The 24,215-nt window shown below is 38.4% G+C and overlaps 1 protein-coding gene across 4 annotated transcripts in view; it reads right to left on the minus strand.

Moving 5' to 3' along the window:
* Positions 1-15,105: 15,105 nt before the first annotated feature.
* The window catches only part of LOC150078561 (uncharacterized), a 773,569-nt gene continuing 764,459 nt past the window's right edge, over positions 15,106-24,215 (minus strand). For all 4 annotated transcript variants that reach the window (XM_090385507.1, XM_090385508.1, XM_090385509.1 and 1 more), the window contains one exon: positions 15,106-15,298. In XM_090385507.1, the coding sequence (XP_090241633.1) occupies positions 15,291-15,298 (8 nt within the window). In that variant the 3' untranslated portion in view covers positions 15,106-15,290. The remainder of the gene's footprint in view (positions 15,299-24,215) is intronic.

Below are 24,215 nucleotides of genomic sequence, written 5' to 3' on the forward strand. Positions count from 1 at the left end.
AACACTCGGCCTCCCAATGAAGTACAAAAGCTCAGAAATGAATACAGACCCATAAAACATCAGTATAATCTCGAAATTTCAAAGCAAAAAATTACTACTTAGTCTTTCGTCTCTAGTGTGAGCAACTTAAACCCATGGGGACTGCACTATAAACTTAGCAGAGATAAAATGCCAATCAGTTATCTGTTATATCTGTAACTCCATACTAACCAACGACTCTGAAACAAAAAACTTGCATGACACTGTCGCCACATTCTGAATAAACCTTTCCCTCAAGATGATCAGTCAATAGACTTCCACTCAATGGAAAACAAGAGCTTCAAACAGCCTTAAGTAAAATCAATGTCCAAAAATATCCTGAACCTGACTTACTGGAGAATGCTGTCATTAAGAAGTTTGGAGAAATTTATCCTAACATCCTGTAAATCTCTTCAACAAATGTCTTCTATGGGGTATTTTTCCTTGCCTCTGGAAGAATGAACAATCCAAACTACTAAGAAAACCCAAGTAACTCCCATCAGTTCCCAGGACCTTCTGACCCATTTCTCTCCTACTGAATATGGGAAAAACTCTACAAATCCCAACTCGCCCCAAGAATCTATGAGCTCTTCCAATCTCAAAATATTTTTTTACTTCACCAGTATGGATTCGTTCAGGGCAAGTCCAGTGAAGATGCACTTATTGCATTAAGAAATTACATCCTGAGTTCCACAGCCAAATATGAAATGGCCATCTTCATAGACTTCAAAGGTGTGCTTTTGACTCCCTTTGGTGGGAAAGTGCCCTCGCAAGTCTTTGGAACATTTCATGCTCCTCGCAATTGAACCCAGCTATCCGAGCCTACTTTGATCACAGATCTATACAGGTTACTTTAAAAAACCTGCAGCATAACACGAGTTGTCACTAGAGAGTGTTCTCAAGGTTCTCTTCTGGGCCACTCCTCTGGCACATTGCACTGAATACATTGCTAATCATCATCATCACTACACCTACACTACTCGTATAATGCGCTACCTGAGCAACAGGTCATCCGCGCTTAAAATCTTTATCTATAATTTTATCCTTAATTGATTCTTTGCCATGCCCCTCCCCACCTAACATCAAGTTCTGGGGAGGCTAATCTCTACTAATTATCAGTAAACTCATGAAATGGCAAATGTAAAAGCATATAATTGGAAACGATTATGATTCGTGTTAGCAAACACAACTAAAAATATTTTTGTATTTTTTAATTTTATAATTCTTTCCTAATTTTCTTTTTTCCCCTTCCCTTCCCTTTTTTTTCTTTTTCCTTTGTTACAAACTGTAAACTCACATAAAACTTTAAACTTCCAACTCAGCATTTGCTAATATAAACAGGGCTAACCAGAAATTTTTTTGCTACTCCAGCTGCATATGCTGATGATCTTGTCATTGTCTTCTCTGGGAAATCCAGGCAACAAATTAAAGAGCCTCTCTAGTCGTAAAGGATCTCATTGAATGTCATTGCCAACAAACTTAAAATTTCTTCATCCAAAACCCGGCTCATGATTTTTAAAGGTCAACTAAATATTCATCATCCTCTGATCTTGAAAATAGCTAACAAGCAAATACCATATGTCAAGCACTTAAAACATCTTGGTGTGATCATTGATGACAGACTCAATTTTGCTCTCCACGTAAACCACCTGATGATATAATCAAGAATTTTACTATGGCTATTGTTCGCAATATGAGAAATGACTGGGGGTTTGGACACTGAGTCCTTTTATGTTACACGGCAGTATTCATACATATTGCAACCTATGCTGCTCTGGTTTGGCATGATAGAATTAAGAACATCAAACTGAAATCAAAATTACTCTCAATGCAAAGATCATGATTCCTATAATGCTTGGTGCCTGCAGGACTTTCTCAATCGATGCCCTGCAGGTCATAGCTCAAATACTACCTCTGTACTTGCATGTTTTAAATTGTTCTTTGTTACTTTCAAAAACCTCAAACCTCCAAAGAATTATACAGAATATAGAATGACATTTTTGCTGACACCAAAGCTGAAAAAAAAATTAGATTTGGTCTGAATTAATAAAAATTTAGAAAAATCGTTGGGATACAACCTTAAAAGACCTGCTCTATGCCCTTTGTACACTGAGCTACAGAAAACCCTACAAGGCCGTATAAACACATTCTCGCCTGGCAATGAAAAACATCTAGTAAAATCTGCTTCACACCTCAGAATCCTACAATTTTCTTCTGATTTATTTGCTATAAGAACACTTGTTGGCCAATGCCACTTCAGTTTCATCTTCACCTTCTATAGTACCTCTCAATAATGTTGTCATCAGCTTCAGCAGACCTCAATGAGTACTGTCTTACAAATTTGCAATCCTGTCACCTTGACTAGCTCTTAGAAGATAACCTTTTTGAAGATCCACCCCAAATTGATCCAGTTTAAGTTTATTTCTCCTCAGGTCTGGGCAACTCAGGAGACATCTGGTACCCAGGGTCCTGAGCTGGATATCATCATTCTTCTCTTTCTTGGTGATTCCCTTCTACTCTGACTCTCTCTCTCTCTCAGGGTAACTGGGAAATTTTTTTTTTTTTAGCGCAGTATAAGATTCAAGCTTCCTTGCACTATGCGGCTAGTAACAATAACATGCAGTTCTGCCTTTTGAGGATTGTTGGCATCCACTAGTATTGCAGTAAAGAACAGTTTTACAGTTCCATATTCAGGTTATAATTAAATAATTAGAAATTGTTGAAAGAATAAGTGGAAGGTGATTTGGCAAACGTAGAATAACAATAAATTGTTACAATTAAAACACAAGAAACAATTTGGAAAACTAGCTTCTGGAACCAAAGACAAGAAAAAGCTACCTTGGCCAGGGTGCAAATTGTTGTTGTTGTTGTTGTAGTGTTTGTGGAGTGTCAGCGATTAAGTTCATATTGCTCTGTGTATACTGTACCTAAATTGCGTATGTTCTGTAGCTAATTTTCTGTTTGCTGGATGAAAATCTGTGCTACCCCTGCATGGGACCGAATAAATCAGCCATGTGGAAAAGGCTCATAAAAATTTCTCTCATCGATCAGACTCAACTAAGGTCTTTTCCACCTGGTGTACAGAGGACAGCGACAGATGGCAGACTATAAATTGGATAATACACATATAGGATGTGTCTGAACTATAGGTACAAACTTTAGGAAATCTTCTAAATATGGGTTGGAAACCCATATTTATTTAGCCTTTGAGATACTTAGCTATTTTGGTAGGGGCCGATAAGTCAAGGGGTCTGTTATGTACAACTGTCATGTATGTTCTGCAGTTGGCTTCTTTTTTATAACAGGTGATTAAAGTGATGACCTTCCATTTGAATGGAAGCTTTGCCACGTATCCTTGTCGAGATTAGTACACGTTGAAAGATACCAGGGTTTTCTTGGATTATTTCCTGAGTTCTTCGAAATTATCAGCAGCATTTGAACACATCAAACATTTTAGAAAAAAGTCCACAGGGTTAATCCAAAGGATTAGTTCAGAGATCTAGGAGACCATATGGATTACCATGGCCTATCTGCCTACTGTTGAATCTTTTATTCAAGAACTAAGGTTCCAAAGAAACGAGGTGCCCCATTATGTATGAATTACATACACTCAATTTCGGGGGAGAGTCTTTATTGCCACATTTGATTGTAACTGGTTACAAGATATTAAATTGTGTTGCACTTTCCCATCGTGGCCAGACGTTAAGGTGACGTGAATTGGCATTAAACAAATTACATTACAAAAATAGCATACCATGAGATTTAGAACATTGAACTTAAATAAATGAAATGACAATCGATACGTATACGATTGACAGTAGTGACTATTGTCCGCACAGTTCATGGGAGGGGGAGAGAGAGAGAGAGAGAGAGAGAGAGCAAAAGCAATGGCAAGCTCATTTCCTGTAATGCTGAATAATCCCGTATGCTGTCGTTGGATGTGAAGAAAGGCTTTTCCTTGTGCACACACTGTCTGGACCAATATAGAGTATTCCTCACTAGGTGCAACCGGCACAGTTTCACTTCTGCTAGTTGGTTGCGATGGGTTGTAACACTTTGTCAAGAGATGCCATGTCTCCTGGGATCACCACTCCCTGTTTTAGCTGAGGTTTGGTGATTGGCAGATGCAGCTGACATTTTGCAGTCTATGGGATGTGTGTGGGGGTCAAACATCCGTCTATATCGTTGGTTGACAGCAAATTTCTGAAGTTCGATGTCCTGGATTCATGAGCATCTGTAGGAAACGATCTGATAAGTGGAAGCATGAATGAAGAGGGCAAATAGCCAGGGTGATCTGAGCTGGGCAGGTGGAATCCTCCAGCCACAGAGATCCCAGAATGAAGGAGATGTGATAAGATAGGTCAATTACCAGTCTTTTTTCATCAGAGAGAGAGAGAGAGAGAGAGAGAGGGGGGGGGCCCAAATCTGCATTGTTACTCTGTAGAATAAAATACTCTGTATAATGCCAGTGTGTGTGTGTGTGTGTGTGTGTTACTGTGTTTTTTGAGGTAATAGTGTGGGTTGTGTTGTTCTTCAGTCATTTGGCCTGGGGTCCCATGAAGAGCCACCAACACCTCCAGTTTCTGTTGCTGACCTCGGGAGGTAGGCCAGGACCGTAGGAGAGAATGGCTCTGGAGACATTTCTAATATCATTGAAGTCGGCGGTTATTTGTGCCACTGTCACTCTCCGTTGCCCGGAACAATGCAAGATAGACGTCGGTGGCCACTCATTCACCACCTTTCTCTGCTCATAATACTGTCTACGACGAGATGTTATTCTGGAAATGGTGTATTCCTGATGCACTCTTGATACTGTTGCATGAGGGTAGTGCAATTTCTGTACAGCCTCTGTGATAGAGTGACCCATGCGTTGGACACCCACTATTATCCCTCTTTTAAAGTTGGTTAACTCATGACATTTATCCATACTGACATCAAATTACCATCTATGCGAATGCAGTGTACCTATATACCTGCAGTGGGTTTGTCCACTAGCGAGAGGGGTGATAGTGTCACGTTGCCCAGGAACTAGGTATCCCACGAAGTCTATCCTTTCAGTGTACTCAGGTTATTGGCCCCATTACATGGAGGCAGGAGCAGTGATCAAGCAATGAGGTTAATGGTTAGTGTGTTAGAGAAATTATATATACAATGGAAAGTTCTTTCCTTTCTTGATAGGAAGATTACTTCTTCATTTGGAAGGAGCCAAAAATAACCTTGTAAATTAAAGGCTTTAATAATCTCATCAATCATCAAATTGGAAATAAGATGCTTTAAAATCACTTTGGAAATTTCCATGATCATTTGCTTGGCACTGAGGGCTACTTGGGAGTGGGATACCAGGGCTACTCAGAGAGTAGGTACTCAGGGCTATTAACACCACTGCCAACCTGAATTCTGTCCCTCAGACCATGAGGGTAGGAACATGGCATTGACATGGTTGATCCTTGCAGAATCCACTAGCTGATTAATCCTGACCAAGCCATCCAGGAAACCCCATTTCATCGAAGGTGCTAAAATGGAATTTTCACCAGTTGTAATGCACAGCAAACATGACAGATTCCTATGAGGTTACCTGGCTGTGGATGTTGGATCCTAGTGATGCTAATTTGGAGGACCAGCAGCAACACTAGGATGTTGCTCACCATGCACAGGTTCCCATGTCAAGGAGGGGGGGGGGTTGGTGGAATAGTCACATCTGTCCTTGTGATTTGTGCATATGATACTACATTCATATTTTGAGGTTGTATTGCTCTTTTTGCTGATATGAAACACTGCTGTATTCCATATCTTTTCTTTCTTCCACCGTTCACATTCTCTTGAGTATGCACTGTGTTCTCAAAATTGTGACACCTTGGATTTTGGTTTGCCTAATCTTGTGATCTCAGGATCCACATATGGCATCTACTGCTGGCCTTTTGCATGCTGCTTGGATGGAAGGCCCAGTATACATTGACGGAGGGGCCAATTCATGTAGTCTGCTTCTACAGAGGTTGGTGGCTCTGATGTGTTGTAAGTTAAAATTATATTTCTTGTTGGAGTGATTACTATCTGTTTTACTTGGATAACTCTCTGTCCATGCAGTTCATCAGAAGACATTCATGTTGAATTCTTCTGATACATTGAGGAGGTCCCATTTTGTAATTGCTTCTCTTGAGGTGGCATGACCTAGGGGTCTTAGCAGTATCACTAGAGTAACTAGATTAATAGTACGCTTTAAAATAAATGGTATAAACTTTTAAACTTAATAAGAGCTGTAGCTTTGGAAAATCACTTTCAATTAGCACCAAGTTTCTTGGCACCCAGGGCCTAAGATTTATGAAAGGTTGGTTGGTGATTAATAAACTGATGATTAGTTATGAACAAGCTGGTTTTTGTTGGTTTTCAGACAAATAGTATGACTTTAAAAAGGTAAGTTAGCCAAAATGCCATTTGTAAAGTGACGAGGTATTTAGACAGACATAATGGTAGATATGTCCTTGGATTGTTTATTGATTTCAACAAAACTGCATATACTGAATAAAATAAGTTTAGAAAACTTATCTTTGGGGATATTGTACTGGGGCCTTATGCATGGAATATGGTCATGGAGGAATTCCGCCAAACTGATTGGGATTGGGCAGATGCTATAGCTTAACCAAATGAATTGGCTATAATGGTGTATGTCATTTTCAGCTTAGAAATTGAAACAAGACAGTTAGTAGACTGAAATCATAAATATAAATTGTTTCTTCTACCAAAACTGTACATACGCCTACTTAAAGGTAGGCTTAGCAGAACTAGATTTCTGGATGTGAGAAGCCACGGACTGTATCTGAGGTGTATTGCAATTTAAGTACTTGGGGGGGGGTTGTACTTGGTAAAGCATTTATTTTTACAGAACGTGTGAAATGCTTGAAAGATAAAATAAAATTATTATATATCTATCATAAGGGGACTGAGTAGCTAGCTTTTGCAGCCCTAAAGATTTGCTCTACTGGTACAATCAAGGCATATGATACGTTGATTGAGGCACCACATGTGATTGCAGGAGGCCTCCTATTAACCTTGTCATTGGAGCTGGGTTGCCTTATTGCACCAAAAGAAATATTACTGCAAAGGCACTTGGTGTGAGGTCTAATCAGGATGGAATCTATTCATATTTTCATTTTAAATATGAGAAAATTTTATTATAAATGAGTTGTTCAAAATAAATATAGGTAACTTCATTGGAATCTGAAAAGGGATATCGAACCTGTAGGTTCATTCTTTATTAGCATTAGTAGAGGCATATGATGCAAGAAAGCAAGCTTATGCAGCATTAGTCAAAAAAAAAAAAAAAACCCACTCCCATTTCACCCCTCCGTTCATTCCAAACACCTGTCCAACTCAGTTTTAAATTTATTTAGGCTCTCAACTTCCACAACAAAGGATGGAAGTCTGTTCCACCAACTAACCCGAAGTTTTCTTTTACCCGCTGGCTAAAGGAAAACTTCCGCACATCTATCCTCTACAACTGTCTTTCCTCAATTTGAATTTATGCCCTCTCAGGTGATTATTCTGAGCAAGAGGAAGAATCCCATCAGCATTGAGCATGCTCAAACCATTCAAGGCTTTATACACCTTAATCAGATCACCTCATAGGTGCCTAGTTTCCAGACACTGTAATTTGCAAATCTTCAGCCTCTCTTCATAAGAGCAACCCTTTGTTCCATTCGCTACTCATGTTGCCCTTCTCTGTACTTGTTCCAACAGCTCTACATCCTTCTTAAAATGAGGCCTCCAGACCTGTATACACTACTCAAGGTGTGTCCCGACCATTGCCTTATACAAGGGGATAATCACCTCCTTATCCCCCCTGCTAGAAAAATTCCTGTATATCATTGACAAGACACCATGAGCTACTCTTGCAGCCCATCTGCATTTCTCAGAAAATTTCATATCTGCCTGCACAATTACCCCAAGGTCCTTTTCATTCTCTACCACTGTCAGTGTAGTACCACAGTTGATACGTTACTCTGAGGTTACTGCTTCCCATATGTAGTACTTTACATTTGTCAATGTTAAACTTCATTTGCCACCTCTGAGCCCATCTGTTCAACTTTTCTAGATCGATCCTGTTGCAGCAGCGAACTGTCATTAGTGTCCTTAACAACCCTGCCAACCTTCGTATCATCTGCAAACTTGGACATTAAGCTTGATATACCATCATCAATATCATTTATAAATACAGAAAACAACAATGGACCCAACACTGAACCCTGAGGGACTCCACTAATAACATTAGTCCACGATGAGCAGTGTCCACTGATTATCACCCTGCCTTCTCCCACTCAACCATCCCTTTATCCATTGCAGCAATTTGCCTCCAATGCCACACTGCTTCAACTTGTGCAAAGTATCAAAACTCTTTCTAAGATCCAAATATATGATATCAAAGTTATTCCCTGCATCCAGTTCCTTTGTGGCTACACAAAACTTCCCTTAACAAAACCATGCTGTGTCTGAGCTATAACTGAAGTCTTGTCTAGATGATCCTGCATTGCTTCTTTAACAGTGCCTCCAATAATTTTCCTGGAACAGAAGTTAAACTAACAGTGCTATTATTAATTGTGTTGCCCTTTGATCCTCCTTTGTGAATTGGGGTCATATTTGCACATCTCCAGTCCATGGGTACCTCCACTGAGTCCAAGGAAGCTCTCATAATTATGGCTAAGGGTTTGCTTACTTCCTTTGATGCTGCCTTTAATATAACTGGATAGATCCCATCCACCCCGGGTGCCTTTTTTATGTTTATCTTCAACAATTTCTCCTCCACTTTCCTCAGTTATTACAAAATCATCTAGCTCACTGCCAGAGTTTAATTCACCTCTGGCATTCCCCTCCCTGAATAACTCCACATATGTGAATGTAGATACAAAATACTCATTTAGTTTGTTAGCCACCTGAGCAGGATCATAAATAAATTTTCTGTTTATACTCCGGCACGACAACCAAGTCAGTAGAGTTTACAATAAATCGTCAATACAAATATTTATCGTATTTAGTAGTCACGGGCTTGAACCCCGGTGCACTCATAATGTGGACTGAGTTGCAGAGGGCAACTTGCTCTCTGATGGATACAAATTTAAAAATCTTTTTTTTTCTGATAGAACAAGTTATTCATGTTTTAATTCTTTTGTAATTTTCAGTAATATAACAAGATGTGGAAGTACCAAGACAGTATAGTATTAATGATGTTACGTTAATAATAACATAACATCTATAATACTATAGCTAACTAAAAGATTCCATGGTTATAATTCGGTTTAAATAAAATTTTTTTCTATCACTGGGGATGGAATGACACAGACTGTACCAGCTGGGTTTTTCCACGAGTGATACATGAATACATGGTGACAGTAAGCCTGCTTTCCACATAATGTGGCTGAGTTGGAGAGGGCAACTTGCTCTCTGATGGATATAAATTTAAAAATCTTTTTTTTTTCTGATAGAACAAGTTATTCATGTTTTAATTCTTTTGTAATTTTCAGTAATATACCAAGATGTGGAAGTACCGAGACAGTAGAAATCTAACTCTCAGTGACAGCTTTGGTAATTCTCACGTGGGAAATGTAGAGCTCTCAACAAGATTTGTCTCCTTTAGGTGGAGCAAAGTGACCTTGTGCACTTTTTTACTAATGTGTTGAGCTGTGTGTTTACTAGGGTAAATACACAAAAAAAAAAAAAAAACTTTCCCATTTCACCCATCCATCCACTCCAAATGTTTGTCTAGTTCTGCCCTGAACTTATTTAAGTTGCTGACCTCCATTACAACAGATGTAAGTTTGTTCCAACTATCAACAACCCGCTGGCTAAAGACAAATTTCCGCATATCTATTCTACAATTTTCTTTCCTCAAGTTGAATTTATGCCCTCTCAGGCGATTATTCTGAGCAAGAGGAAGAATTCCATTAGCATTGAGCTTGCTCAATTCAAGGCCTTATATACCTCAATTAGATCACCTCACAGGTGCCTAGTCTCCAGAAGCTGCAATTTGCAGAACTTAAGCCTTTCTTGGTAACACCAACCCTTTGTTCCCCTCACTAATCTTGTTGCCCTTCTCTGTACTCATTCCAGCAGCTCTACATTAGAACCGTTGCTCTACATCTTTCTGATGTAGAGCAACGGTCAGGCCACTCAAGGTGTGGCTTGACCATTGCCTTATACAAGGGGACAATCACCTCCTTATCTCAGCTAGCAAAATTTCTGAATATCATTGACAAGACACTATGAGCTACTCTTGCAGCCTTTTTACACTGCTCAGAAAACTTCATATCTGACTGCAGAATTACCCCCAGGTGTTTTTCATTCTCCACTACTCTGAGAGAACATATCAACATATCTATGTTCTCTCATATGAGAGAACGTAGCAGTAACATATCAACCGCCAAGTTGATATGATACTGCTACCCATATGCAGTACTTTACATTTGTCAATGTTAAACTTCAGTTGCCACCTCTCAGCCCATCTGCTCGACTTTTCCAGATCCTGTTGCAGTAGCATACTATCATAATTGTCATTATCAACCCTGCCAGTCTTCATATTGTTTGCAAACTTAGACATTAATCCTGACCTTCATCAATATTATTGATAAATACCAAAACAAAAAATGGGCCCGACATCAAATCCTGGGGAACTCCACTTATAACATTTGTCAATGAAGAGTAGTGTCCAAAGATAACCACTCTCTGTCTTCTCCCACTCAACCATGCTTTTTATCCATGGTAGCAAAACTTGCCCTTAATGTCACACTGCTCCAATTTGTACAGTAGTCTTCCATGTGCCTCAATATCAAAAGCTTTACCTAAAATCTAAGTATACGATATCAAAATTATTCTCTGCATCCAATTCCTTTGTGACCACATCATAGTATCCAATCAAATTTGTCAGACAAGACTTCCCCTTAACAAACCCATGCTGTGTCTGAACTATAACTGCAGTCTTGTCTATATGAGCCTGCATTGCTTCCTTAACTAGTGACTCCATTTTTTTCCCTGGAACAGAAGTTAGACTAATAGGTCTGTAATTATCCATGTCACCCTTTGTGAATTGGGGACACATTTTCCTATCTCCAGTCCATGGGGATCTCCCTTGAGTCCAAGGAAGCTTTCATAATTATAGCTAAGGGTTTGCTTATTTCCTTTGCTGCCTCCTTTAATATAACTGGATAGATCCCATCCATTCCAGGTGCCTTCCTTATGTTTAACTTCAACAATTTCACTTTGTTCTCAGTTATTACAAAATCACTTAGCTCCCTTTTAGAGTCTGATAAACTTCTGGCATTCCCCTCCTTGAATAACTCCCCATGTGTGATTATAGATGCAAAATACTCATTCAGTTTATCTACTACCAGAGCATGATCATCAATAGTCAAACCATCTATGTTAACTGGGCTAATCTGATTCATCCATTTTCTTCTAGAGTATACATAAGTAAAGAACTCTTTGCTGTTTTTCTTTGCATCCTTTGCCAAGGATTTCTCATAATCTGCCTTCGCCTGCCTAATCACTTTTCTGACTTGATTACAGACTACCTTATTTCTGCTATAAGCTTCTGTGTCTCCCAATAATTTATATGCATCCTATGTATTTTTCTTCTCTGCCACAAACTATATTAATTCATCTGATCTCCATTTAGGCCTTAACCTTGAACAGTATTTTTTATTTGGTATGAAAAGCCTAGTATCCTCCAAGATTAAGTCGCTGAAGGCTTCCCATTTAGAATTCACCGTTGGTAACATCAATTGATCCCACTGTATAGAATTTAAAAACTCTCTGAGACCACTGTAGTTACCTTTATGAAAGCAAAAATCCATCCCCTTATCCCTGATGGTAGTTACATATTTAAGTAAATTCCACATCAGTACACTGTGTTCACTGCCACCTAGTGGTTTTTTTATCTGCAGATTTTTAACGCATGAAGAATCACTGATTATAATCAGATTAAGAGTATTACTTCCTCTGGTTGCCTCTGAAACATGTTGCCGTAGAAAACAGTCAACCAATAAATCCACAAAAGTCTTGCTAGTGTGTGAGTGATCAAAGTTCAAGTTCCAGTCAATATCTGGAAAGTTAAAATCCCCCATTATAAGACATTTGGATTTACTGGCCCACCCTATTTCTTTGCACAATCAGAGCTGGATTTTCTTATATTTTAATGCTTTGATTGTGAATCTTGTCAATTAACGCAACTTAAGTTTCAACTGTAATAAATGATAAACCACCTCAATTGACTGAGTGACCATCACTTTGATCCTTCTAGTTTCGATAACTGTCACTAGATAGCATATGTGTATTGAATTGAAGCTCCTATAGCTGATTGCGCATGTTTTCTCAGCTTGTTTTTTGTTAGTCACAGTGAAAAGATTGAATGTTTTTTTGTTTTTTTTTTTTAAATTTTTGCCTTCCTTCGTAGGCCCTAGGTAGTGTGCCTATGGTGCCTAATGGGAAATCCAGCCCTGATTATACTCATCAGGGCTGGATTTCCCATTTTTGCCTTCCTTCGTAGCCCCTAGGTAGTGTGCCTAATGGGAAATCCAGCCCTGATTATACTCATCAGATTCATTAGGTCTATAACACACACCAACTCTCATTTTCCCTTTGTTAGTGCTTATGTCACACCACACTGACTCAACATTGCATTGTCCACCGATGTCAATTGGATGCACTTCCTTAGATTTCACGTGTTTCTTAGCTATATTACGTCCATATTATTCTTTGCGTACACATTGTACTCCCTTTGTCTAGGAAGCAATGGTTTGAATGCTCTCTCAAATGAATATCATTTGCACCAATCTCATTGAGCCACACTATGTGATCTTGTGTGGACTCATTCAGTTGAGTATATGAGGTGTGGGAATAAAGTTCCTGAAATGGTGCAATAAAAAGATCACAAAGTTAAGGAAATTCAAAAATGGTTTTATTTTTATTCAAAGTAATTACTACCTGATTGAATGCACTTATTACACCATTCTAAAAATTTCTGGGAAGGGATCATCAAAGGCATCCAAAGAGATGATGTTCAGTTTGATGGTTACATTTTTATTTATGTCCTCAACTTTCTGAAATTTCTTTCCTTTGAGGGCAGTTTTCACTTTGGGAAAGAGGAAGTCTGCTGGTGTGAGCAAGCGAGCGAGCGAGCGAGCGAGAGAGAGAGAGAGAGAGAGAGAGAGAGAGAGAGAGAGAGAGAGAGAGAGAGAGAGAGAGAGAGGATGGTTGATATGCACAATGCCATGTTTCATCAGAAATATCTTCACAAGTGCAGAATGGGTGGGGGCATCGTGCAATAAGAAACAGCTGCCTTTTCTCTTGAAATTGCAGCCTTACCCAGGAAATGCACTTCAATAATCTTTGAAGCACCTTTACATAGAATGCAGCACTGACTCTCTTTCTCCTTCAGGTCCAAACTCCTTGTAAATCATACCCTGTTTGTCAAAAAACATGATCAGCATTATCTTCATCCTGAACCTCTGTAACACAAATTTTTGGGCTTTGGTGATGATTTTGAAGTCCACTGCATGTTCTGAACACTTCGCTTCTGTGCTGTTCTGAAACATCCAATACTCATCTTCAGTGACAATACAGTCAAGAAAATCAGGATTGCCTTGACAAGTTTGGATGAAGTCATGATGAAACTCTTTGTTGCTTTTACTCATCTGTGAGGTACAAATTTTGTACAGGCTTCCTATACCTCAAATCTTCATGCAGAATTTGACAAATAATCTCCTTATTTATATCCAACTCATCAGCAATCATTCTGAGGGTCTAATGACCACCACTTGCCACAATTTCCCAAACTTTTGCAACTCAATTCTCATTTTATGAGGCTGATGGATGTCCACTTCTTGGGTCATTGTGAAGATCCTTGCATCTGTTTTTAGCATTAGTAGAGGCATATGATGCAAGAAAGCAAGCTTATTCAGCATCAGCCAAAAAAAAAAAAAAAAAACACAACCACTACTCCCATTTCACCCCTCCATTCGTTCGAAATACCTGTCCAGCTGAGCCTTAAATTTGTTTAGGCTATGAACTTCAACAACAAGTGATGGAAGTCTATTCCACAAACCAACTGCCCGCTGGCTAAAGGCAAATTTCCGCACATCTATCCGACATCCGTCCTTCCTCAATTTGAATTTATGCCCTCGCAGGTGATTATTCTGAGCAAGAGGAAGAATCCCATCGGCATTGAGCATGCTCAAGCCATTCAAAGCCTTATACACCTCTATCAGATCACCTCGCCGATGCCTAGTCTCCAGACTCTGTAATTTGCAAAACTTAAGCATTTCTTCATAAGAGCAACCCTTTGTTCTATTCACTAATCTTGTTGCCCTCATTGAACTGCTCATTGAACCCCTTTTGAACTGCTTTGATTTTAATGTTTCATTATCACAAACAGTTTTTAACAATTCAACATTCGCTCATTAGTTGGTTGTGACATGAAACGTTAATGCTACTAATTAAACTGGCTGTTACTTGCAACCTATCAGCCTGGTGGAAAATCTGTTGGAGGATTGTATCACATCCGTTTATTTTCAAACTCATGAAACATGACTGCAACAATACCAGTCTGGGAACTTTATTGCCAAACTTCGTACCATGTTCATATGATAGGAGGTTTTAAATGCTTTTCCAACAGATTGACCAACAAATATTGTCTTAATTTGTATTCATCAAGATGTAATGAAACACAAATTTTCAGGTACTTCTGTTAACCATTTTTTGGATGAGAATTTTTTTGACATGAGTATACACTCAGTTAATACAGATGTAACTCATTTGTACATACAACAATTTTAAATGCATGATCGAATCACAAAACAGGAATAATATAATTCTGGTGTAGTACTGGTTAAAGAATCAGACATTCCAGGCATGACTTACAATTTTATTACATACTAGCACATAAATAAACTTTCTGAATATTGTGCCTGGCAGCACAGTCTTTTATATTATTTGAAACAAACTGACAAAATCCCTTTCAAGTTTCCAAATAATTAACAGAATAACTGACTTCTTGAAAATCAGTGGTGTTAAGGCAGAGAAATATTATCAAGATTAAGGCAGGTAACAAATCTGAACAAAAAAAAAATAATAATAAAAAAGAAAGAAAAGAAAAAATACGGCAAATGGGGGTGATCTAATATTCAGATTTTGGTGAATAACTGAATTACTGTAGTAATGCAGATTAACGAAAGGTATCAGCTCTGTTGGTTGCAGCACCATCTAGACCCATTTATATTTTTTCTTGGAATTTACAAATCTAAAAAAAAAAAAAAAAAAAATGCACATTAAAAAAGAGTTCACACAAATACACAAATGTCATTTAAGAAACACATTATTATTATTATTATTACTAGCCATATAGTGCAAGGAAGCCTGAGGCTTATGCTGCACCAGCCAAAAAAAAAAAAAAAAAAAAAAATTCTGAATTACTTTGAGAGGAAGAGAGAAAACAAGAGTCAGAAGTAAAAGGGAATCATCAAGAAAGAGAAGAATGATGATATCCAGCTCAGGACCTTGGGTGTGCCAAGCCCATACTCACCAGATGAGAGCCCCTGGGGCCATTCATATTGATAAAAATCTTTCAGTTGCATTTAAAGGAATCAAAAGAAGCATATCTACAGCTCATCAAGGCAAAGATGCAACAGTTTAAATACCATATTTTTTCATGGATGAGTGGATACAGAAAAGCATTTTATTTTTTAATATAGTCTTCAGTGTAGCTAATGTGCACACACACACCATTACTACAGCAATGCCACAATACAGTTAAAGCCTGACAAAAAAAAAACAATGTCCACAGCTGATAATAATTTTTTGTTTTGAGTTTTTAACCGGCCAGATTTAAGTTCGAGAAACAAAAAGAAGCCTCAGACAGCCGGAACTGGTAAATAAAATGGGTGCAGAAGGGTTCTACTGATATATTCCATAATGAATTTTGGGTCATTGTGATTGCTGATGGTGGAGGCATTTGAAACAAACCTACTTTTCTCAACATACCTTTTCTTTTAGATTCAACAGCATCTTTTAATTGATGAAATAGAATAGCATAGTATAGTATACTTCTGTTATTGTTTGAGCTATTCAAACATAATCAATATTATTATGGAATTGGATTTGATAAATTCAATTCTTCTGGTCAGAATGTTTTGCACCCATTCATGTAAAAGTCATATAGTCTGCACTATTGATGAACTGATAATTGTTTGTCTACAATTACCATATTGTGTATTACACAAATTTTTTTGGTAATTAGCAGTTGTTGGTCATTCTGTAGGAAAATGGAAGCCAGAAGCTTATCAAACTCTAACAGGGAGATAAATGATTTTGCAATAACCGAGAGAAAAGTGGAGGAGAAATTGTTAAAGTTAAACATATGAAAGGCACCTTGGGTGGATTTGATTCAGGACCGGCCTGAGGTATATTGGCACCCTGGGTGGGGAGGCTTCCTGCACCTCCGTCCAGATAGAAAAAATTTAAGACTGTGTTTTTATTGAGTTAATATTTTTATTTTTGCTAGAGAAAAATTAAAAAGACAAATGTAAAACCAAAAAAAAAAGAAAACCAGAATATACAGGGTGTCTCAAAAATATTGGTACAAACATTTTGGGGAGGTAGGTAACATCTAAAGGAATGTGATTCGCATAGGAACCCATAACCGAAAATGTCACGGGAAAGTAGTAGTGGAGACAAAAGGGGCAGAAATGACACAAGACAGTAATTAGTGGCAAAAATTTATTTGACATAATATTAACAATGGAGTACGAGATGGATGCATTTCATGATATTACAACAGATGCTCGAAGGTTCCACCATGAGACGCGATGCATGCGTGAGATGCGATGCAGCATGGATTGCCTGACACAGTCGAACACACCTGGAGTTTCTTTGACAGTAGCAGCAGCGCAAACGAGTCTCGCCACAAGATCCATTTCTGTCTCCACAGGCGATTCATACACGATAGATTTGAGGGCCCCCAACAGAAAGAAATCAAGGCTTGATAAATCAGGTGAGCGTGGCAACGGGTCCACCACGGCCAATCCATCAACGCCCAAAACGCCTATTCAAATGGTCACGAACACACCTTCCATAATGGGCAGGCGCCCCATCATGTTGAAACCAAATGTTCCACAAATGTGTGTCTCACATTTGTGGAACATCGTCAAGTAACCCTGGTAGAACTTGTTCAAGAAAGATCCGATATTTAGTGGAGTTCATGCGGGATGGTAACAGGTATGGGCCGACTAAGCAGTCACCGACCATACCTGCCTATACATTTATTGCAAAGCGATGTTGTGCCGCATGGGGGCGCACACCGTGTGGGTTGTCATGAGCCCACACATGAGCATTGTGCTGAGTGAACAAGCCTTCCCGAGTGAAATAAGCCTCATCTGTGAACAAAAACATAGGCTGGAAAATTCAAGTCTTGAACACTTTCTTGGAGAAACCACTGCACAAAAGCCACACGTGCAGGATGATCTTGGGGGAGCAGTAATTGAACCCTTTGGAGATGAAAGGGAGTGTAAGGAATTGTCGTGCCAGACATGCTGTACACTGCAACGAGACACTCCTTAGGCAGAGGCAACGGCATGTGTGCTGGTAGTAGGATTATTCTGGACGGCATTCAGCACACTTTCTTCCATGGCGGGAGTTCGCGTCAAACGTGGTCTGCCCGCAATACTCCTGTTACATCTAAATGACCCATAATTGCACAAATTTTGATGCACACGTGCAAACAAACAGTGGTCAGTTACATGTCTGTCTGGGAAGCGTTCTCCATAAATTCGTTGAGTGGCTCGTCCATTTCCCTCTGCTAATCCATACACTAGGTGCATGTCTGCCAGCTCACAGTTCATATATCGATGCATGCTCTTTGTGCAGCGACTACTGCTTGAATGAGTGAAGCAGAAATTTTCCCTCACGCGAACTGATGAAGAGCGCCGTGTACCGACTTACGGTGACGTTTCCAGTTATGGGTTCCTATGCGATTCACATTCCTTTAGATGTTACCTACCTTCCCTAAATGTTTGTACCAATATTTTTGAGACACCCTGTATATAATATTTTAATTGTCATATTAAAATATTAACAATAAAAATTTTACAAAAGTGTCAATTTTTTATAAGGACATTTATCAAAATACTAGCAGCAGGTTGCAGTTACGCTTGCCATTAATTTATATAATAATAATAGTTTCTATAATTAAATTTCAGACACTCGTGAAAGAAATGGGATGCACATAGGATTGTAGCCAATCACCTATATTTATACCAAATTTCAAATCAGTATACCATCTGGAAGTGGAAGCATTTGGAGAAAGACTGACACTTGACAATACTTATTAGTAGATTCTTACAGAATAAATACAGATTTTATATTACATTACAAATTACATCAAAGCTATTTAAAAATACAAAACAAAAATTTAAGAATTTTTTGTTATTAACACCAAATGTCATATTTTTATTGAGTGCCAAACAAAATTCCTTTAAATGCATTCCTTTCCTCGATTTTATATCAGAAAATTTATTAATGACATCAGTCATTAATAAATTTTCCAAATTTGCAGCCACATCATTTTCAGTTGGTAGTATTGCTAATGAATTTAATCTTGCCTGTGACATGGATGATCGCAAATATGTTTTAATTAGCTTTAATTTGCTAAAACTCCTTTCCCCACTTGTTACAGTTAGTGGAATTGTTATCATAACTCTCAATGCCAGCCATAAATATGGCAATGTATCTTGTAATTTTTTGTTATTTATAAATTTCAAAAGACTTAAGTCTTTATTAGGTACCTCATCAGGCCTTATTGGCATCTTAATTTCCTGACACAAATCTTCACCATTTACATTGCACTCACTTTAATTTCAAGTGCATTACACCTTTTCAATAGATCATGGTTTACATTTTTTTAATGTTGTACAAAAATCCCCAAGTATCATTATATTTTTTTATTTGCATGAATCATTCTGATAGTGACATGTATGCGTCATCTGCAATCACATTAAAAACATGATTTTGAAAATATTTTTCCTTTTTTTCATTTGTAGAAATTTGCTTTTGGGATTTTCTGCTAGAAAAATCATTTCCCCCCACTAAATCTGGATATCTTAAACTCAGTGCCACTCCTAGTTTTATTGCCAATTCTTTTGCTGATTTCAATGCTGTCATATAACCTGAGTCCTGATATTCCTTTAAAAATTCTGTACAGTTTTCTAATAGCATAACTGTAGTGCTCAGCTCCAATTTTGAGCTATGCATAGATTTGCTTATCAAAATTAACATGGCTAATGCATTTTCGACTGTTTACTGCACTATAGAGAAAGAAAAGGCATCCACATCTTTCTCCCAATCTTTAATTTTCCACCCTTCCATGAAGCACACTCACACTCTCAAACCTTTGACACCTCCAATGTCATGTGCCCCCAAAGTGTCAGCACCCCGCGTGACTACCCTGGGTGCCCGTAGCTTGGGCTGGCCCTGATGGGATTTATCTAGTTATATTACAGGAGGCAGCAAAGGAAGTAAGCAAACTCTTAGCCGTAATTATAAGCGCATACACTTGCACATCTCCAATCCATGGGGAGGTCCCCATAGACTGGAGATGTGCAAATGTATCCACAATTCACAAAGGGGAATCAAAAAGTGACATGAGTATTTGCAGACCTGTTAGTTTAACTTTTGTTCTGGGGAAAATACAGTCACTAGTTAAAGAAGAATTGCAGGATCATTTTGACACGATTGCAGTAATAATTCAGAGACAGCATGGGTTTGTTAAGGGGAAGTCTTGTCTGACCAATTTGATATCACATACTTGGATTTCAGGAAAGCTATTAATACTGTTGCGCATGGAAGACTACTGTACAAATACGAGCAGTTTGGCATTAAGGGCAAGTTGCTGCTATGGATAAAGGGATAGTTGAGTGGGAGAAGACAGAGGGTGGTAATCAATGGACACTGCTCTTCATGGACTAATGTTATTAGTAGAGTCCCCCAAGGTTCGGCGTTGAGCCCATTTGTTTTCTATATTTATCAATGATATTGATTAAGGTATATCAGGTTTTATGTCCAAGTCTGCAGACAATATGAAGGTTGGGAGGGTTGTTAATGACAGTATTCTACTGCATCAAGATCTAGAAAAGTTGGGCAGATGGGGTGACAGGTTGAATTGAAGATTAACATTGACAAATTCAAAGTACTGCATATGGGCAGCAGTAACCCTAGAGTGATGTACCAACTGTGCAGTACAACACCCAGGGTAGTGGAGAATGAAAAGACCTGGAGGTAATTGTGCAGTCAGATATGAAATTATTCTAGAAAAATTAATACTCAAACACCAGCCAAATAATAATAGAATAAAATAAGTTGATACAGTAAACTGGACTATTACAATAAGTACTAAAAATATATACATAAAATCAGTATGATAAAACAGTTAAAAACAAAATACTAAAATACTTTTTTTAGTAACTGTTGAGAAAGGAGACAGCTGTCTCCGACTTCGGATTTCCGGTATTTTAACTTATTTTAACGATTTTAGTATTTTGTTTTGCTGGTGTTTGAGTATTAATTTTTCTTGAATATGGAATTTCCCAGCCCCATAGGCCTGTTTGAGGATATATGAAATTTTCTGAGCTGTGCAGATAGGCTTCCAGAGCAGCTCAATAGGAGACTTTGTCAATGATATACAGGAATTTTGATAGCAAGGATAAAGAGGTGATCATTCCTTTGTATAAGGAAATGGTTAGGTCACATCTTAAGTACAGCATACGGGTCTGGAGGCCTCATTTTAGGAAGGATGTAGAGCTGCTGGAATGAGTTGTTGGTTTGTTGTTTAATGGCACAAGGGCTGCTAAGGCCATATTGTGCCTGATTCTATTTACTACTGCAGTTGAAATGTTAAAATCTGTTTAATAATCATGTCTGCTTCAAGAACGCAAAAAACTCAGCTAGATTTGCATTGTCTCCAATCAGATGAGATAATGTTAAAGGTTCTTGCAGATGTGAAAGCAACGTGGAAATTGTGTTTCGAGCATTAACGTATTGGTTACAATTTAGTAGGATATGCTTCACCATAAGTGCATTTTTTTTCAGGAGCATTAGCAACTAAGGCCATATTGCTCCATGAATATGCGGTGGTCATTCCCTATCCTTTCCGCATCCTTCGTATTTGGTGGTGGTCTAATCAAGAAGTGTGTGCTACGCACTGCTGCTCCTTCCCACCTGGCTACGGAGGCGCCCCGTAAGTGCAGTCTGACAATATGTACAAAAATAGGCGGATCTTCCCCATTAGCAGATAAATGTGGGTTAGATGCATGTGCCCAATATGCATCCTAGCCAGAATTGCCTATTTGATCTCATGTTTGATGCCCACAACTGAAATTTCCGTTTGAATTGCAGCAGCTTATTACCGTCCTGAGCCTGCCAGATCCTGCAACCATTGTTCTTCACAGACGTTTTTTATGACCGATTTGTAGTCTGTATACGGCATTTGGTAGTTAGGAGAGCACGCAGTAGCTGGATATTTAGCGGCTTGATCTGCATGTTCATTTCCTTCGATGCCTACATGACCTGGTATCCAACAGAAAGTGACTGATTGGTTAGCAGCATGTAACAATTATCTGTGAACTGATTTGCTTCAATACAGGGTGGATTGGTGGATTTGCTTCAATATGGGGGTGGATGAATTTTTTAATGCTGTTATTGCACTCAAAGAATCAGAATAGATCATTGTTTGCTTAGAGAACAGATCAGTTATGTGATCTAGAGCTATCTTTATAGCAAAAAAAAATTCGGCAGTATAGACACTGTATATCTTCGGAATGGACACAGAACTAGAGGAGACAGTAGAAACTGCTGCTGCACCTACTGCAGTTCTTGTTTTTGAGCCATCGATATATATATATGAAAATACTGAGCATTTTTAGCTACATGAGCAGCATGGAGTGCCCTGATGGTGGGATCTGCTGCCTGTTTTCCCCCATTGTTGGAAAGAGAGATCACAGACCGGTATATAACTAGACCATGAAGGTTCATAAGTGTTTGTGTTCTGAAAGATATTATCTATATGTAAGTTCCAGCATTCTGTTAACTGTAGAAGCCTTATTCCAACTGGCTTGTTTTCGTTAGGTTTGTTGTGATAAAAGGTGGTCTATTGGGGCTGAAATAAGTATGGCCAGATAGGATGAAAGGGACGGCTCTGTATTTTTGATAGTTGAGTAGCAACATTTTCCTCCGAAGATGAAGTGGAGGTTTGTGTACCTCTATATATAGACTCTGTACAGGGGATGTTCTGAATGCTCCTAAAGCAATTTTAAGAGCACTGTGATTGATAATGTCTAGCCGAATCAACACACTTTTCCTGGCAGAGTCATAGATTGGAGCTCTGTAATCCAAGTGAGATCGGATTAATACCCGATATAGGCGAAACAGAGAGTATCAGTCAGCACCACATGGGAATGAAGATAGTACTCTGAGGATATTTAAATTTTGCAAGCAAATGGTTCTCAGGTATGTGATGTGTTGTAAGAAGTTTAATTTATTGTCAAGGATTAGGCCAAGAAATCTGATACTACTGGATTGAGGGATGGTGAGATTTTTAATTTGTAATTCAGGATCAGGATGGATAATACATTTTTTACAGAAATGAATACAGTTGGATTTTTGTACTGATAAGCGGTAGCCATTGTGAGACATCCACAGCTCAATTTTGTTAATTGAGATCTGAAGCTGTCTCTCAATAGAATTCATATTTTTTCCTTGGCACGAGATCATCTGCATAATGATATAATTCTACTGTGCTTGGAATATCATGGATAATATTGTTTATTCTTACTAAAAATAGAGTAGGACTCAAAATAGATCCCTGAAGGACCCCCTCCTTCTGTATATGGATTCTAGAAAGAACATTTAGACAATAAACCTGAAAAGTTCTGCCCTGGAGAAAGCTCTGAATAAACAAAGGAAGCCTGCCTCGTAATCCAAAGGTGTGAAGATCTCGTAAAATACCAAAACGCCATATTGTATCAAAGGCCTTTTCTAAATCTAGACTTATCATAACTAGGTAGTCGTTTCTGTCAAAAGCATTTCTCATGTTTGTTTCTGCTTTGGTCATCATATCTAATGCAAATCTATTTTGCCGAAAGCCATACTGATTTTTATGAAAGATTATGAAAGGTTATGTGACTCTAGAAACCAGGTGAGGCGCTTGAGAACCACTTTCTCCAGTATTTTTCCCAAACAACTAGTTAAAGAAATTAACGGTAATTAACTGGATTAGAGAGGTCTTTACCTGGTTGGGTAATACAAATGAATGTCTCCAAGAGTAAGGATAAACATGTTCCTGAAAAATTCTGTTAAAAAATATTAGTAGAGTTTATAAAGCAGTATCATTCAAGTGTTTTAACATAATATAAAACATACCATCAGGGCCAGCTGCACTATTGGGTGCCCTATTAAGAGATTCTTTTAACTTGGATATTGTAAAAGGCTGATTATATGGAAGACAGAGACCGATGTTGAAATCTAACTTCTGCTTTTCTTCTGCCTCTTTAAATCGTTGGAATGGAGCATCATATGAGCTTGCTGCTGAAATTTTGGCAAAAGGTTCGACAATGACGTTTGCTATATCTTTGGGGGAAGACAGTTCTTGTTCATTACATATCAATATAGGGGAGGATGACAATGGATATTTGCCATTAAGATGTTGGATTTTCCTCCAGATTAATCTAGTATTGGTGTTCTTTGTGATAGTGGAAGCAAACTGTATCCAGGAATCTTTTTTGGCTTTTCTTCTTATTTGTGGTGCTTTAGCTTTAAGTTTCTTGTAATTTGTAAGATTAATAGTAAAGTGTAAAGGGTATTTAGTATCAAACGGCACCAGGGGGTTTCCCCCATCTCCACATTGCTTTCATTGTGGGTGTCACAGTTCACTGTAAAGGCCAGAGATTAAAAAGTGTATGGATCATTTATATGTGTAACGTTGTTCTTCTGGACATTTAGCCACTAGGCCTCTGATGGGACCCAACGTTGCCCACACTTGGCCTCAAGGAGGCAGACCAGGTACCCAGTAGCTCTATATTTTACTCTGGCAGGCCCTGCCACCTAGTTTCCTGAGATTTCAGTGGCTAGGGCCTATTAAAAAAAAAAAAAAAAAAAAAGGGGGAAACGTTAGA

The sequence above is a fragment of the Mastigoproctus giganteus genome, chromosome 11 (assembly GCF_048544385.1).
Source record: "Mastigoproctus giganteus isolate SK-2022 chromosome 11, ASM4854438v1, whole genome shotgun sequence".
In the NCBI taxonomy this organism is placed as follows: domain Eukaryota; kingdom Metazoa; phylum Arthropoda; class Arachnida; order Uropygi; family Thelyphonidae; genus Mastigoproctus; species Mastigoproctus giganteus.